The following is an 18,509-nucleotide window of genomic DNA, read 5'->3' on the forward strand; positions in this document are numbered from 1 at the left end:
TACACTCAACCCAGAGTTTAAGACTAGTGGAACTGCTTAGACCCCTCAGACTCCACTAAGGTACTATAGTATAGTAACCTGTGTATAACTCACTAGAATCCACAAATCAATTCATCTACAAAGTAAATATTATTGTCACAGAACTATGTAAATGAAAACTGAAGCAGTTTAAAACTTTAGTGGGATACAGAATATTCATCTAACCATGAGGACAATACAAATGATCTAAGAGACATGACTAGAAAGCAGTAGAGAAGAGGACGCTACCTGCTCTTCTACAGTCAAATCAGAGTGATGTGGGCTTCTTTGGATTAGTATTTTTTAAAAATCCTACTGTAAATTTGATGCTTATTTACCACAAGCACTTGTGAAAACTTCAAAGTCAGATGTGGTAAAAGGTGCTCTGGCGCCACCTTTGGGCAAGGAGCAGAATTCACCAGCCATCCTCTTGGCGTCCCATCTGAATCCAAAGTCCAAGGGCCACATTGTGGCTCACTATATCCAGTGGACCCAAGTTCTCTGTGAGCACAACTTTACCATACAATACTGTTTATTTCTATTTGATTTGTATTTGACAATCATTTGACAATGGACAATACTATATTTGATGTATGTAGGAGATGAAGTAGCATTTTATTATCTAGAGTTTAGTGTTGAGAGTTTAGGAAAGACATCCAGGAAGCCAGAGGATGCCCTGTGCTGCCAATTCATCCAGTCTGTACCAAAGTAACAGGCAGGAGGTTTTTTGTTTGTTGCAGTGCTGGAGATTGAACCCAGGGCCTTATGCATGCAAGGCAAGCACTCTACCAGCTGAGCTATATCTCTAGCCTGCGAGGCAGAAGCTTTGGACTGTTAAAAGGCAGAATTTTTAAGTTACAAGACTCTACACATATTCCAAGCAGACAGTGTAACTGTCCTGTGACAGGTTCTGCAGCATCCGCAAGTGTAAAACATGAACCCACCCCAACACTAGGGTAATTCTGATTCTGATCTAGCAGGGCCAAGATGGAGGCTATACCAACTCTGGAGGCCTTCTCTCCTTCCCACAGGATACACCTTAATGCACAGGTTCAGCTAGCTAGTGACAGAGCTGGAACACAAACTCAGCCCAAACTTAGCTTGGGGAAAAAAAAAAAATCTGTTCCACATGACATGTACAAGTCTTGCCTCAAAGAGAACCAGAACCCTGAATAAAGAGAAAGAAGCAATGGCTTCCAGGCCTACTGTGGGTTGCTGTGATTTAAGACAACAGAGATTGCATTATCTAACAAATGACAACACAGGCACAAGTAAAAGCTTTAGTGAGGATAAGGCCAGGCTTGGCCCGATATGCTGGAACAAATCCCACAAAGGTCAGCAGGAGTTGGTAGAGCTGCAGCTCCTCAGTGCTAGAATCTAAAACAGGCTGCCCTGCTCCACACAGCATCTGGGAAGAAGATGTAGGAGAGTGACCACATCAGACAGTAAAACGCAGTGAGGGAGAATGGGAAGAAAAACACCATGAAGACACCTGGAAGAAGCAAAACAGACATTGAGTTTTGTTTTTTTGTTGTTTGTTTTATATTTTTTAGGTGTAGACGGACACAATACCTTTATTTTATTTGTTTATTTTTATGTGGTGCTGGGGATCAAACCCAGTGCCTCACACATGCTAAGCAAGCACTCTTCCACTGAGCCACAATCCTAGCCCCCAGACACTTAGCAGCAAAAAAGAGACAGGAGCCCTGTCTTTAAGTTCAGTTTAGTGGATTTTTGCAAATAACTAGACAATTGTACCTTACTGCACTTCTAGATTCCATTTTTTTTATTTTGGAAGAAACCAGTCCTAGGCAAGAATAAATGTGCATTGCCCAGATCCTTCACTGGCGTAAGAGGGCATCTTCCTAATTACTTTGAGTTTAATATGGAAAAATGGTCAATACCATATTTTTTGTATTCAGGAAGGAGTTAACACAGCAGGCCTAAGAATGCCATCCCTATAAAGGCCTGGGTGCAAGGTTGGCCATGGCCAGCAGAAAACTGTTAATAGAAAACTTCTAAGTGATCTGAGTGACTCATTGTGTCTAGGCTGTCCAAGCCCAGTGGTCTGTGCTGAATACCTGCTTTACTTTTGAGAGTTTGGGACTTGGGTACATGCTGGGTAGAGGGTTCCTAGGTGACCAGTCCCCAGTAAAAACCAAGTCTCTTATGAGCTTCCCTAGCAAACAACAAAACGTGAATCATGACAATTCAGTGCTAGAGGAATTAAGCATGGCTGTGTGATTCCACTGTGAGTGAACTCTTGGAAGCTTGCACTCAGTTTCCTCTGAGCCTCATCCCATGCACTTTTCCTTTGTGCTGATCTTGCTTTGTATCCTTTTTCTCTAATCAATCATAGCCCTGAATAAGATAAGATGCTGAGTCCTGTGGATCCTCCTAACAAATCACCAAACCTGGAAGTGGTCTTGGGGACTCCCAATACAAGTTGAACCTCAGATTTATCACCAAAAAGGCAAAGGACAGCCCCATTAGTGGCATATCTAAATATTCTGCTAGATATTGTGCATAAATTATTTTATCTATACTTCATAATAATCTTATAGTTTAGAATTGTCTGTTTTTCAGGCAAGAGGAATATCAACAGCAGCCATCTTTTTTATTTGTTCTTTTTAGTTATACATGACAGTAGAATATATTTTGACATATTAACATATGAAGTATAACTTCAGATTCTTGTGGTTGTACATGCTGTGGAGTTACACTGGTTGTGTATTCATATATGAACATAGGAAAGTTTGATTCATTCTACTGTCTTTCCTATTCCCATCCTCCTCCCTTCCCTTCATTCCCCTTTGTCTGATCCAATGAACTTCTATTCTCTACCCCACACTGTGTGTTAGCATCTACATATCAGAGAGAATATTCACCCTTTGGGTTTTTTTTGTTTTGTTTTGTTTTGTTTTTTTTGGTTTTTTTGGGTTTTTTTTTTTTTTGCTATTGGCTTATTTCACTTAGCATGATAGTCTCCAGTTCCATCCATTTACCAGCAAATGCCACAATTTCATTCTTATTTATGACTAAGTAATATTCCATTGTGTATATATATACCACATTTCTTTATCCATTCATCTGTTGAAGGACACCTAGGTTGGTTCCATAGCTTAGCTACTATGAATAGAGCTAACAACAGTCGTCTTGAAATCTACCCAATGAGATTCAGGTATTAACTGGTGTCAAAATCTGTGAGATACAGTTTCCTCCTTGTCTCCCACAGCCAAGACAATCTGGAAGGCTGAGGCCAAATGCATGATTTACTTTGAGAAGAGAGCATCAGTAGTATCTACAGGAGCAAAGAACACTGTGGGAAATCTTGTTGTGAGTTTGGGAAGGGAAGCTGGAGAAGACGACGGAGTGAGGGGCGGGGGGTAGTTATCACATCTGGCACACATCTGTGCCAGAGAATTCAGAATTACCTCATTTTACTTCAATGATCCTGCAAAGTAGGGATTTTTGCCTTTGTTTCACAGATGAAAAATATGAGCTCAAAACAATGAGGTATTAGCCAAGTTCACACAGCTACTATGTGCTGAAGTTAGAACTTGAACTCAGATCTGTTAAGCTCCAAACCCAGATTCTCACCACCATTCTGCCTCCACCACCTAGGGAATAGGAAGGGCCAGCACTGAGAACTTGGACAGGGTTGTTGGTGCTAATGCTACAAAAGGTATGAACCCTAAAGGCAAGATCAGGATAGAACCAAAGACCCTATAAACTACAACAGACTCACCACAAAGGAATAATGGGAAAAACAGTATCCCCAAGATTATTGTTTTGTTTATGTGTGTACATTTTAAAAGAAAAAAAATCAAAATTCCTTAAAGAAAGCTGTAAATCAAGGAAAAGACTAGGAAGACATCTTCCAGGGCCCCAGTGTGGCAGGAACATCAGAGCCTGAAACCCAGAGCTGGATTGCTTAAACTCAAAAACTTCTGAGTCACCCAGGACTCCTCCCCTTCCCATGGCATCTACTCTATTTCAACATGTTTCTGAAGTCCAGTCACTTCTCAGCTCCACACTACCATCTTCTCCCATCTGAACAAAAGTTTGGCTTTCCTGCTTCCAGCCTCAGAGCTCTACCTCTGTTCTCCACAATGGAGTCAGAGTGATCCTTGGAAACTGCCTCCCTGATCACGTCACTTCCTGCAAAAATCTGCTCAGAGGTTTCTCATTGGCCTTTAGGTCAAATCCCAATCCTGTCTAAACTGCCTACTTCGCTGGTCTCATTTTGTATCAAGGTTCTTGGCAAGTTCCAGCCACACCGCTCCGCTAATACTTCCAACACCTGGCTCAGAACAAAATACTGTTTCCTCTGTCTGAGCCTCCTACTCACCTGAAGGCTACTTGAGGACTCACTTAAATGTCACTGCTTTAAGGATCCTTTCCCTCCCTTTAGGCCATCTCAATCTATACCAGGCCACTCTCTGACACCGTCTCAGAGCATCATCCTGTTCTTCATGGTACACCAAAACTATCTATTTCTAGTCTGGCAGGAGAATTGCAACTTCAAGGTCAGTCTCAGCAACTTAACAAGATCCTGTCTCAAAAAGAGGAGGTAGCTGTGGATGTGGCTCAGTGGTAGAGCAACCTGGGTTCAATTCCCAGTACTGGAAGAAAAAAAAAGACCATATGCTTCTAGTTATTTCTACTTTGGTATCTTTCTCCCCCATCTGTCAATTCTGAGGCAGGAACTTTGTGTAGATTGCTTCCCAGTACCTGGCACATGATAGGTGCTCCCTAAATTTCTATAGAACTCATTAACATTCAACAAATAATGATTAAACATTGGCATAATGCTTGGTATAATTTATTGGTATAATTCTAGGAATTGGGGATTATAGTATATTAATACAAGAGAGCATATTTGGGGTAGATTTAGTGTCTGTTTGGTTTTGTTACTGGGAATTGAACCCAGGGGCACTTTATCACTGAGCTACATCCCCTGTCCTTTTTTTATTTTTATTTTGAAACAGGGTCTCACTAAGCTGCTGAGGCTGGCCTTAAACTTGCAATCCTCCTGCCTCAGCCTCTTGAGTTCCTAGGATTACAGGCATGTGTCACTATGCTCAGAGGTGTAGGTTAAGTGTTCACAGGTCATTTTTAAAAACTAGTAAATATATACTGTGTCAGATGATGATGAATTCTATGGTGAAAAATAAAGCAAGGTAGAAGAGTAGATAGGGAATTCTGGGGTAGTCAGGAAAGGCAATATTAATAGATCCACCATCTAGTGACATTTGAAAGAGTATTTTCACTCACCTCCCACATAAACTGCTTTTTTCCAACTGTCTGACTCCAGAATTTCATCATATGGGTAGTAGCTCTGGTCTATCATGAATAGCATCATAAGTGAAGCCATGCAGCCGAGGATGAAAGGGTTGCCTTTGGTCAGAAGGGAGGTGGAAGCCAAAACACAGGAAGCATAGGGGCAGGGTAGACCCTTATAGGATAAGGAAATTTCTGCCAGGGAAAGAAACATGGGGTCAGGTTAGCTGCTTCTCCTGATCTAGGGGCATCTAAATGAATCCAGCCCCCTTCTCTCTGGGTCTTCCCTCCTTAGGCTTATTTGTTTGTGTTACTGGTAAATTGAACCCAGTACCTTGTACACCCTAGGCAAGTGCTCTCCTACTGAGCTACATCCCCAACCCTGGATCTTCCCTCCTAGACTACAAAATTCCCTTGGGCCCAGAGGCAGTGGGAGCTGTAGAATCACTTAGTTGTTCACAAACAGATGTTGTGTGGGTTTGCATGTGCCCTGGTCCCTGGGAAGTCCCTGCTGATAGGGTCCTAGATTGGTCTGTAGATCAAAGTCTGGGGTCTCCTCCCAGCTCTGCCTCTGACTGACCTTGTGACCTTTGGCAAATCCTTCCCTCTCTAGGTTTTAGTTTCCCCATCACTTAAAGGCTACAACTACAATCAGCTGCAAAATGACAAACAGCGGACCCTTTATGCAAACAAAATCTTACAGGGAAACATTTCCTGGTATCTTAAACCAGATGTTCTGCCTAACGTAGTTTTTCATCTCCCCTCTGCCCCTCCTGTACTTGCCCTCCCTGTCTTTGTGGCCTTAGGAAAGTAACTTCCCTTACCACGGCTAGCTTTCTCCTGTTTGAGGGGAACTGGAGTATGACCTCCATTTCTAGAGTCCATGAAATGATGTTCTCCAACCAAACACCACACAATGAAAGAGGTACAGTTGTTCCAATAAATGAAGACCTCTCTCGGATGAGGGCTCTATCAAGGTAGCCTGAAACCTTTGCGGGGCTTGGGGCATGCGCGAAGGAAGGAAGAGGGCTTCTAGCTTCCAACAGCTCCTCCCTCTCTGTGGTGCCCTACCCTCACTTCCTAAGGCTACCTGGGTTCCACTCACCAGATGAATAAAAACACAGGCGGAAAGAAGTGGTTAACACATAGAGGACAGCCAGGAACCCATTCAGCGGCCCATCCGCACCAAGGAGAAGGGCCGAGGCCAGGCCAAAGGTGGTGAAGACAGCAAAGTCATTCAGCTCAGCTCCTGTTCGAGAGGCCCAACACTCATATGTTGTCACCTTAGCCTTCCTGGGTGGACATGGGGTGGGGGGCGGAGCTGGAGGGGTCCTAAGGTCCCTAGAGTGGTCTGTAGATCAAAGTCTGGGGTCTCCTCCCAGCTCTGCCTCTGAATGACCTTGTGGCCTTTGGTATATTAGTTTCCCCATCACTTAAAGGCTGCATTACAATTGACTGCAAAACGACAAGCAGTGGAACCCTTTACGCAAGCCAAATCATACAGGGAAACATTTCCTGGAATCTTAAACCAGATGCTCTGCCTAAGGTAGTTTTTCATCTCCCCACTACCCTCCCACCTTCCCCATTTCCTCTCTAATACTTGGATCTACCCAGGACAGGGAGGCAGGGCCAATGAGGATACTGAATGCCAGGACAAAAATTACCCAAAGATGGATAAGTGAGCCTGCAGAGGAGCTGATCTAGGCTGCAAGGCTCCCTAACTCCTGCTCCAAGGCTGCTCAGCTATTCTTAGATGCACATGAACGGAAATGAGAGATGGTGAAAAAGTCTGCTGGATGTTAGAGGGTGGGTAGTGACCCAAAATGGATGTTCCCACGGTCAGGGATTTGGGGCCTGAAGCCAGGACTCACCTGATTTGCATAATATGTTGAATTGTCTGTTCATAGCCCCTATTGCCATGTCTAGCAGGAAGCTGATCAGAAGCGTCCAGGAGGCAGACTGAGGTTTCCTGAAGTGCAGGCCAGCAGGCCCAAACAGGACAGTTCATTTAAGTCCCCACTGGACAACTTCTCCTACCACCAATACACTAATATACTCCCTGAACACCTATGCCCACCCAAGCATATCCTCTATGCTCACCTCCTTTCTAGTATATTCTACCTTACACTCATATACACTCACACCCTTCACATACACCTATATCCTTCTCAAACACATAACCCATAGTCTTTTTTTATTTTTTATCTTTTGGTACTAAGGACTGAACCTAGGGTTCAATCTACACTGAGCTAACCACCCCAAGCCTTTTCAATTGATCAACTGATTGATTGATCTATTGATTTAGAGACAGGTTCTCATTTAATTGCCAAGGCTGGCCTTGAACTTGCTATCATCCTGTCTCAGCCTCCAGAGACACTGGGATTACAGGCATGTGCCACTGGGCCCAGTTTAACCCATCCTCTTAGAGGATTTCTCTAAATCCCTGTGGTAATCTCTAAGGCCCCCTCTGACTCTAAATTCCAGGCATATTTGATGGCCCAGGTATCATTCTTAGGTCCTAATCCAGCCCCTGCCACCATCTCATCATGAATTCTCAGATAAATCAATATCCTGCTCTAGGCCTTTTCCCCTCCACTTGCAAAATGAGGGGTACATGCTAAATGAATTATTTAATAGATATAAACCTATTCAGATGATCTGTTTCTCCTTGTGTGAGTTTTGGTAGCTTATATCTTCTAAGGAATTGATCCATTTCACCCAGGCTATCACATTTGTACGAATGTAGTGATGGCCCCTCTTTAATTTCTGATATTGGTAATTTGTGTCTTCTCTCCTTTTTCTTGGTTATCCTGGCCAGAAGTATATCAATTTTATTGACATTTTCAAAAAATCAGCTAATGATTCCATTGATTTTTCTCTATTAATTTCCTATTTTAACTTCTTTAATTGCCACTCTATTTTTTATTTTTGTGTGGAACTGAGGGTTGAACCCAGGGCCTTGCACATGTGAGGCAAGTGCTCCACTGCTGAGCTATATCGCTAACTCTATTTTTATTATTTCTTTTTTTCTGCTCTGAATTTGCTCTTCTTTTTCTTGTTTCTGAAGGTGAAAGTTTAGATTATTGATTTTTGATCTTATTTTCTAATACAGCAATGCACCATATAATGACATTTTAGTCTACCACAAACCATATGTATAATATAAAAGACAGTGGTTCCAGAAGATATCACCTAGTGATGTCACAGCTTTCTTAGTTTATGATATTCCAATAAAATCACCTACTGTTTTGTTTCTCAGAACATCACATTGTTAAGCAATGCATGACTGTAAATGTATTCAAGGCTATGAATTTCCATCTAAGCCCTGCTTTTCCTGCATCCAACAAATTGTGGTAAATTGTATTTTTTTTTAAGTCATCGGCAGACACAACATCTTTATTTTGTATGTGGTGCTGAGGATCAAACCTGGGCCACAGGCATGCCAGGCCAGCGCGCTACCGCTTGAGCCACATCCCCAGCCCGGTAAATTGTATTTTCATTTCAAAATATTTTTAGATGTATTTTGAGATTTCTTTTATCCATGTATCATCTAGAAATATGTTGTTTAATCTCCAAATAGTGCCGGATTTTCCAGCTCTCTTTCCATTATTGATTTCTAGTTTAATTCCATGTTACCTGAGATGATACTTTGTATGATTTCTGATTTTTAAATTTGTTAAGGTGTATTTTATGACCCAGAATATGGTCCATCTTAGTTAATGTTCTAAGTGAGATTGAGAAAAATGTGTATTCTATTGGTATTGGATAGTCTATAAATGTCAATTATATCCAGTGACTGATGGTGTTTTAGAATTTAACTATGTCCTTGCTGATTTTCTGTCTGCAGGATCTGCCAACTACTGACAGATAGGTGTTTAAATCTTTTACTAAAATAGTGAGTTTGTCAATTTCTCCTTGCAGTTCTACCAGTTGTGGTCTTGTGTATTTTGATGCTTTAAATGATTTCAAAGGACTCTTTCAGACCTCATGTTCTTGAGTCCTGTACCTTGTCCAGCCCATGTTCCCAATGCCCTCTGAAAATAGCCACCATAGTTCTAAGCAACCTGTCCTAGGAGGTCCATTCCCAGTCTGCAAGGTGACTACAATGCTTAGGTGGCCCAGCAGAAGCAAACAGAGAGCTTAACCTCAGACTTCACCTGTCCCTTGTTTACACCCAGACCTAAGGATTAAAAGGGAACTAAGGCTAAATAAAAAAATATTTATCATACTATTGTGGTATGAAAAACCACACTCCCAGAAGATCTGGCTGAACTAATAAGACAGAGATTTTCTGCTTGCAGATATGCCCATGTGCACAGTTTATTAGACTCCAAAAATCCAAAATTAGAGAATCAAAAATTTTTTAATATAGGAGGGAGCTTAAATATCATTTTCTTCTCATTTGGATAAAAAAAAAGATCCCAAAAGAATTCACTTGCTGATGGCTATGAATCAAATAGATTAGGAGGATATCATTTGCATTATAAAGGATTTATCTTTAAGAAGCTGACTTCTCAAAGACATTGAAACATGATTCAATTCATAGAAACATAATTTGCTTATATAAATTGCTTTTGAGGCACATAATATGTGTTTTGGACTTTCCAGAACAGTGCTGATTTCAAATATTCTGCCAGGTCATATGTTCTAATTTAAGAATCAGAAAATATGAATGGAAGATGAGAATCTCTTGATTTTTCTTATAAAAACCATTCTAGGCTTCCATAACTTAAAGAACTTCAGAAATCATAATGTAAGCACCTCAATTTTATGGAAGGAGAAATTGAGGCCAAGAGCTGTGACCTAGTGAAGGTTGTATATCATATTGGTGGCACAACTGAGGCTATTGTTCTTTTTCCTGCCCCCCAGTTGACCCCAGGGCTGTGGGGCCTGCCTCTCTAGACTCCCCCCCTCTCACCTTCCCTCATGCCATGGGCTCCAGCACTTGGCTAAGAGCATGCTGGGCCCCAGACCTACCTGCTGACGCTGCAGAAGATGGAGAAGAGCCCCAGAACCATGTTGGCCAGGGACAAGGCACTGGTAACATCCTTCCAGGAAAATTCATTTATCTTGGGCTGCCTCCGGTTATGGCTGGGGCATTGACCTGGGGCCCAGGAGAGAAGGAAAAGAAGTTTCCAAGGTCAAGAAGTCCCAAAAGAGGCTCCCAAGGACCTGGTAGCTTCTGTGGCCTTAGACCTCATCCAGAACTACACCCTCCCCAGACAGTGTCACAAGCTAGATTAAGGACAAGAGGTGGATGAAGGAGACATAGGAAGGAAAGAAAGGTGCTGAAGGTGGAGGGTCCTGGGAAAGCTCAGTAGCAGAGCAGGTGAACTCATGCAACCATAGTTTCTACTTGCTCTCTGACTCACCTCCTGTCCCCTTGACCCTCCTGGCACCCCCCTGGCCTCCATCTGGGAAATTGGCCTTTGTCATATCCTAAGAGCTGGCTTGAGAGAGCAGTGGATTCAGAAGGCACCTTCGTCCCACAGGGCAAAGTTGTTCTCTCACAGACTAGGGCTGCAGCTGAGGTGTCCTAAAGCCCAAACCAGGTCCCAACCAGGACAGCAGTTCCACCTCCAACAGCAGAGGAAATGAAAGGTACAAGATGAATATTCTCAGCATGCAGTGGTTCACCAAGTGCTTCTCATTATGGTCTTACTTCTGGTCCAGACCACCTTGGTAGACGGTACTATTGTTCTTCCCCGTTTTATGAACAAGGAAACAGAGGTTCAAAGAAATGTAGATATTTGCTCAGTTACACATTAAGTGAGTAGATCCTAACCCTGCCTGACACTGGAGCTGGTGCTGCTTCTGCTGGGGGATAGAACAGTGAGGAAGCTCCACTGGCCAGCCCTGCTAGGCAGCACCAGTCTCCCCTGCAGGGGCGGGCCATGCCCAGATCTCCTCTGGCCATCTAGCCTTTCACAGCACCAAGGAACTAGCCTCCTCTGTCCATCTTCACACCCTGCCTTATCTCTGCCTTTACCCTAAGATCAAACATGTATTCTTTACACATAAACTTCTTGTGAAACAGAGACCCTGTCCTGAGATAGAGAAGCCCCACTGGCTGGAGTGAACATACCAGCCACACATATAATTCCAGGTTTGAGACAAATAGGCAGATTCTAAGGTGCTCCCGTGTCATTTTCTCATTTAATCCTCACTCAATTTAGATGTCAGGTTTTGCCTCCAGACAGTCCCTCCTATAACCCCAAGTGCTTCTGGTCTGAGTAATAGTTGAGACAAAATACTGTTCTTTCCCATAAACCCTGCCACCAAGATGTCAGAGGCTAGGAGGAGCTAGACTTGGGCTTGGGACTAGACTTTCTCAGGGTAGCACTGCAGGCCTCACTGGTCCCATAGGTTCACCAAAGGAAACCAGCAGCTGTGTGGCCAAAGCCTTTGGGACTAATAAGACCTTCTCATGCCAGGGTCCCTTGAAGCTGAAGATGGGAAACAATGCAAGCCTGGGAAAGCTGGAAGAGAAAGGAGCAAAGGACTGGCTGCATAATCCCTCTCCATGAACCTACTACAGCTCTCTCTCCTGGGTTTCAGGGCTGACCCCAGCAAGATCAGATACCTCTGCTGCTGAGCCAGGCACCTGTCAGCCTAACCCTCTATCTTCTAGAAGAACAGCATCCCAGCATCTCTGCCTCTCAAAACCAGTCAGCAGGTACCCTGAGTCCGTCTTCTGATGATCAGGCCTTGTCTCATCTACTTTATGGTTGTTTAATTTCTAATCAATGATTAATCATGTGCTGTACTATTTCTTTCATTATCTACTCTGTTCACAAAGCACTGTCACACCCAGGATTTCCATTGGTCCTGTGAGCTCTGTCAGGCAAGGATTATTATCCCTACTTTCCAAGGAAGGCAAAGAAAACAAAGAGGGGAAGACTTAGCTCAAGGTCACTTCAGACTGACAGCTTCACCTTAAGTGTCCTTTCCTCTGTGTTTTGCTATCTACCAACCAAGAAGACTAAACATTGTATTGATAATATGCTCAGGGGCTGGGGATGTGTCTCAAGCGGTAGCGCGCTCGCCTGGCATGCGTGCGGCCCGGGTTCAATCCTCAGCACCACATACAAAAAACAAAGATGTTGTGTCCGCCAATAACTGAAAAAATAAATATTAAAAATTCTCTCTCTCTCCCTCTCTCTCTTTAAAAAAAAAAAAAAAAAGATAATATGCTCAGCCTGGGCTATGGGATGGGAGAACCCTGGTCCCTGCCATCAAGGAACTTAAAGCTTGCTCAGAGGAATGAGACTCATGCATGTCTGTGGAGACTTACAGACTCCATTCATATGGGTACCTCATCTTACAGATGGGGAAACTGAGGTTTCAGAATTAGGTAGGTGACTTGCAGTAAATGGTGAAGCCAGGACTAGAATTGAGTCTCCTCTTCCCAAATGAAATATCATTTGCAGCATAAAGAAAAGGTCCCAGATGTGAAAGGATGTGACCTTGAGGGTAAGGGCTATTAAAATCCACTGAAATAAGGAATAATCCATTCATTCAGCAAACATGTATTCATGAGCAAGATATGGTGCCTGCACTTGGGACACAGAGAAGATTAAGATCTGGCCTCATCTCCCAAGGAACAGCCAACCCCTGCTCTGAAAAAGAAACATGATCAGTCTACTTAGGGAGCACAGACGGGACCCAACCTGCCACCAGGGAAAGGAAGCTTCTCAAGACAAGGGGTCAGAGCTGAGGTTTTTATGTAGTCCTGGCCTACAAGAGCATCTGGTCACACCCCAGCTTCTTGCATGCCCCCAGGATAAGTATGACTTCTTCCTGTGGCATACCAGCCCTGCTCAGCTCTCCCACTCCAGCACCCCTTACCCACTTTTCAGGACCTCCCTTGGGTCTTAGGTTGGATTGTGCTCTTATTTGGAAAGACCTTCTGACACCCTTCCTTCCCATCCCAGAGGCTGCAAGTGCTCCTCTGTAAGGTCACATCTTGTGCTCACCATGTGACACTTGGTACTCTGTATTGGCATTGCCTACCTTGTCTTTCTTCTTTGCTACAAAGGATGCAATCTGAGTGCAGACCGAGGTCCCCGGTGCCCAACATGAGGCCTGACAATAGAAGGTGTTCAAAGTCTGTTATATTAATGTACTTCAACACTCTGGTCTTCCTGAGGTCTTCTCACTGCACTAAATCTTTTCTGCCTGACATCTAACCCTTGTCATTGTGGCCTCCAAGAAGGCGTCTCAACTGAATTACCAATACCCCTGCTCCTTCCTTATATCCAGAAGCCACCCAAATCTTCCATTTGTTCACTTTTCTTTCTTCTTTTTTCCTTCCTTTTTTTCTGATGACTACTGTGTCAGGTACTATGTGTTTGGGGGACAGAGAGAACAAGACCCAGCCAGCACTCTCAAGAAGCTAGAGTCTTGTAGGTAGGGGAGGCAACTGTAGGTAGGGACAAGTGTCACATAGGACAAGGGCAAGTCCCAGCTCCTGTGGGTGCAATAGGGAAAGAGAGACTGGGACTGGGGTGAGGACCTGCAAGGATTCACCAGTGTGTTACCAGGGTATCTAAGGATTAATCACGTGGGGTAGGGGACTCCTGGCCAAGGGAATTGGAGATGATGAGGCGGGTCCCCAAGAGGACTGGTAACTGGAGGAAAAGTTGGCTGGGAGGCCACAGATTGTGACAATTGCAGCCTGTGGGCAGGCGGTGCGATATTCAGGAAGGGAGCTATATTTTGGTCAGATACTGGCGGGGAGTGAAGGGTGGTTTGTGGGGTGGGAACAAATTGGGAAAAGGAAATCTGCAATTAACCTGATGAGTGGCGGAGGGATGTGAGCAAGGAGAAAGGTAGGGCGCTGCCGCGGAAGGGAAAGCGAGTATGACTCTTTAAGTTTCTAGAAACAGGAACGAGTGGCGGCTGGGGCTTCGCCAAGAGCGAGCATGCTTTCTGGCAGGGACGCCCCACGCCTCCCTGGCGCTTACCCCACCCCTTTCCTGGAGGCCAGCACTGGGCCCCCAACTCCGACCCCGCACCTTGGGGACCAGAACCCTCTGCTTCCCGCCTCGCCCTGCTGTCTCGAGGCCTGCCCAGGGCAGCCTGGACGCCGGGACCGGGCAGGAAATCGCATGGATCCGTCGGGCGTCCCCTCCGTAACCCCTACCTACGGCTCCACGCGAACGTTCACCTGGGGATGAGGCATTCCTCGATGGGGCTGGGGATAGGCACTCCTTCCCCTCTGCCTGTGCAGAGGAGGGGACCAGCCCAGGCGGGCACCGCACCGCACCGCGGACCAAGCCTTTTACTCCTGGCTCTTAGCTCACAATCCCAAGGGTAGGGGAGGGGCTGCGGGCCAGAGGCAATGGGGGCCTCAATTTCCGGGGGCACCCTAGGTCTTTCAGTGGGGCAGCAGGGCCCATGAGGAGTGTCAGGGGCGGGAACTGTTCTCTCCATCTATGCCAGTCTGGGGGACTTTGCGGGTTAGTTACAAGGGGCATTTATTCTGTGCAAAGCCAACGCTGCAGTGGGAGAGAGGCTGGAAGTTAGTTGGACCATATAAAGCTGGAAAGGAATGCTGGGGTCCGCCCCTCGAATATCAGCTCCATGTGGGCAGGCCTTTTTTTTTATGCTTGGTTTGCTACTACTCTTTGTGCCTGTAAAGAAGGCTTAGGCGCATAGTAATACTTGTCAGAGAGCAAGCTGAGGAATTCGGACTCAATCCTGAAGACAGTGTTTTTAAGTAGGGACATGATCTGGTTCGGGTTGTTTGAGAAAGGTTATTCTGACAGCCACTGTGGAGGATCTGTAATACTATATATGAAACAGGAAGACCAGAGCCACAGAAAGGAATGGAAGTTGTCAGTGTGCGGCAAATCCCAGCCAGGTGCGGGAGGTTAGAAAGGAAGGAGGTAAGAACCTCCCAGGAGTCTTGCATTTGGTAGTTGGATGGTAGGTTTCAGACACCAGTCCTAAGGTAGGGCCCCAGCGCTCCCCTGCCCCATACGTGCAAGCCTACCTGAAAGCTAAACTGTACCAAGAGCTCCTAGGGCTCCACAGCAGAATATGTACAGAGGAGGGGGAATTAGGTCAAGTGACAGCCAGCAAGGGAAAGAGGGGTAGAGGAACTGGAGTGTCCCAGGGAATACCTAGCAGCCAGTACTGTGCTAGATGCTGTAAAAGCATTATCTTCATCTCACTGGATCTTCAACTGGCCCTCCATTTCTCCAGTGTGGACCACTAAAGGGACACTGTAGCAAGATGTTCAGATGAAACTAACTTTCAACCAAGTTTACAATTCCAGCTGTAACACCAGATGTGTATGTTGGAACAAGTTATACTGCTTTTCTGAACATGTTTCCTCATCTGTAAAATGCAATTGTGAGAATTAAATGAGATTATATGAAGTGATTAGCATGGAGTAAAATTCACCATTATAATTATCCTTATTCTAAGAATATAATCACACATTTCTGAGCTACAGCTTCCTTGGAGGGGAAAGGAAGCAGGGGTAGCTGAGAAAGATCCTCCTCCCCATGCAATAAGTTTCCAGTTGCCTTTTTTTTTTTTTTTTTTTTTAGTATTAATTGTTGAAATGGTAATAGTTTGGAGAGTCTGGGTTAGAAAAATATATTGCTAAAGCTAATCACCTGTTTCTTTTCACTTTTTTTAATTACTGGAAAAATCTTAAATTACACTTGTAACTCACACTCTATTTCTATGAGCTGTACCAATTTAGATCCTTTGCAAGATATAAATGCAGAGCTACATATGTCCATCTGCTCATCAGTTCATTATGAGAATTCTTACTATACACCAGGCACTATTTTAGGTGCTAGAGATACAACAGTTACACAAGACACAGTTTCTCTCCTAGAACATATATATAACTCAAGTATAGAAGAGAGGTGAGAAATAAATCATTTCTGGTCATGGTAAGTGCTACAGAAAACAAAGCAGGGTCAGCATTGTGGTATGAGAAGAGTGGGTATTTCTGATAGGGCAACCACGGAAGTGATATCTGAGCAGAGACCTAAGTGAGCAGAAGACACAAACCATATAAAGATCACATTCCAAGCAGATGGAACAGCAAAGGCAAAGGTCCTCACGAAGGCACAGCTTGGTGTGTGAGAAGAAAGCAAGATGGCATCGAAGGAACATGGTGAGTTCTGAGACATCATGTGGAACTTTGGCAAGAAGTCTGGATTTTATTCCAAGTGTAGTGAAAATTCTTGGCATGTTTTAAAATGTAGGTAAGTGATCTGATTTATAGTGCTAAAAGATGATGCTGGAAGTCTCTGTAGACACAGAAGAGGGTGGGAATGAATGCAGGAAGATAAGCTAGCAGGCTACTGAATTAGTCCAAGCTAGAGATGCTGGTGATCTGGACCAAAAGGGAAGATGGAGGTAATGAGAAACAGTCAAACTTGGGATGTACTTTGAAGGCAGAGCTGAGCCTTGCTGACTGATGTGGGGAGAACATCTGGAATCATGGTTGACTTAGTTTTAGGCCTCAGTAACTATGAGACAGGTGCTGATGGAAAAAGAGGACTGGGAGTGAAACAGGTTTTAGAGGTAAACTCAGAGTTTAGTTGTGAACATATTAAATTTATGAGTATGAGCCAAGTAGGAGATGTCAAGTATGACTGCTAGACAAGCAAGTGCATGTGGACTTGAGGACAGATCAGAACTGGAGACATGCACATGAGTCAATAGCTCAGGTATGGTACTTAAAACCTAAAGAATGGATTAGATCACCCAGTAGGGAGAAAAAGGGAGTACCTAGGACTTGGCCTCCATGTATAGGTATCATGAAGAGGAGGATCAACACACAGAAAAGGTACAGTCAGTGAAGTAGTAGAAAAGCAGAATATAATATTTCAAATCAAAACAAAGAAAAAAGGCTTTCAAGTAAGGAATGATTCACTGAATCAAATCTGCCTAAATTACAGAAGTCTAATTCGTCTAGGCACTTAGAAATGCCTTCCTTCCAGTCTCCAGCTCCTCAAGAAAGAAACCCTATCTTTTTTTTTTTTTTGGCAGGGGCGGGGGGCACTAAGGATTGAACCTCAGGGTGCTTAAACACCAAGTCACATCCCCAGCCCTTTTTACTTTTTAATATGGGATCTAAGTTGCTGAGACTGGTTTTGAACTTGCAAATCCTCCTGCCTCAACCTCCCAAGTTGCTGGGATTACAAGTGTTCCTCACTGTGTCCAGCTAAGCCCTATTTTTTGCATGCAGGTTTTGATGCCATAGACATGGGCTCAATTGCTTCTGGAGTTGTGTGACCTTAGAGAAGTTACTTCTCTGTTTTCTGTATCCTCTTGTCCATGCAATCACTAAACACTAAACGGACTATTCTCATAGTATCTCATATATACATCTTACTATATCACTTTTTTTTAAAATATTTTTAGTTGCACAATACTTTTATTTTGTTTATTTAGTTGTATGTGGTGCTGGGGATCGAACCCAGGGACTCACACATGCTAGGCAAGCGCTCTACCACTGAGCCACAACCCCAGCCCACTATATCACTTTTATAATGTAGCTTCTTTTTAGCTCTACAATGACATCCTTTAGGACTATCTTAATCAACCAAAACATGATTAAGGTTATGGTCAGACTGGAATCAAATAGGAATATTTGAATCAAACTTATCACTTTGTAATCTCTATAACCACGGGCCATTTTGTGAAACTGAGCAGATGCTCACTCTATAAAATAGAAATATATACTTAATAGGTGGTGGGTTTATATAAAAATTCAGTGAGATAATGGTATACCTGCTCACTACACAGGATTTCACCACCTTTGTGATCTACAACACTAATACTCTCAGTGTTCATGAACTGACTGGAGCGACAACTTTAGAAGGAAAAGCCCTCCTTCTAGACCCATCAGTTATTAAACCCAGTGAACCTGAGCAGGGCCAGCAAGGTGGATTATTGCAGCAAATATAGATCACTAATTATCCTGGAAAATACCAGGAATGTCTTCCTCTTCCATATTTTGTTGTGGATCCACGGAGATACTTAAGCCAGAAATTCAAGCATTATCTAAGTTTCTCCCTCTCACTCACCACCCCCATTTTATTGTCAATAAGATGGCAATTTATTTTACTTTCAAAATGTCTTGCTTCATCCAAGACACCATCCCTTATAAGACACACCATTATTTCATGTAGCTTGAAGAAAGGAAAAAATGTCACATTAACTGTGACATGCCA

General features: G+C 43.8%; 1 protein-coding gene across 1 annotated transcript; it reads right to left on the minus strand.

Moving 5' to 3' along the window:
* Positions 1 to 413: 413 nt before the first annotated feature.
* TMEM269 (transmembrane protein 269) lies at positions 414 to 10,752 on the minus strand. Its single transcript, XM_081308165.1, has 6 exons — positions 10,674 to 10,752; positions 10,279 to 10,405; positions 7,173 to 7,270; positions 6,407 to 6,550; positions 5,296 to 5,496; positions 414 to 1,510 (listed from the first exon to the last, which is right to left on the minus strand). Exons 1-6 carry the CDS (start codon positions 10,735 to 10,737, stop codon positions 1,389 to 1,391), a joined length of 756 nt encoding a protein of 251 aa, XP_081164291.1. The 5' UTR covers positions 10,738 to 10,752; the 3' UTR covers positions 414 to 1,388.
* Positions 10,753 to 18,509: the final 7,757 nt, after the last annotated feature.

Source organism: Spermophilus citellus (assembly GCF_964194105.1).
Source record: "Spermophilus citellus genome assembly, chromosome: 9".
NCBI classification, from domain to species: Eukaryota; Metazoa; Chordata; class Mammalia; order Rodentia; family Sciuridae; genus Spermophilus; species Spermophilus citellus.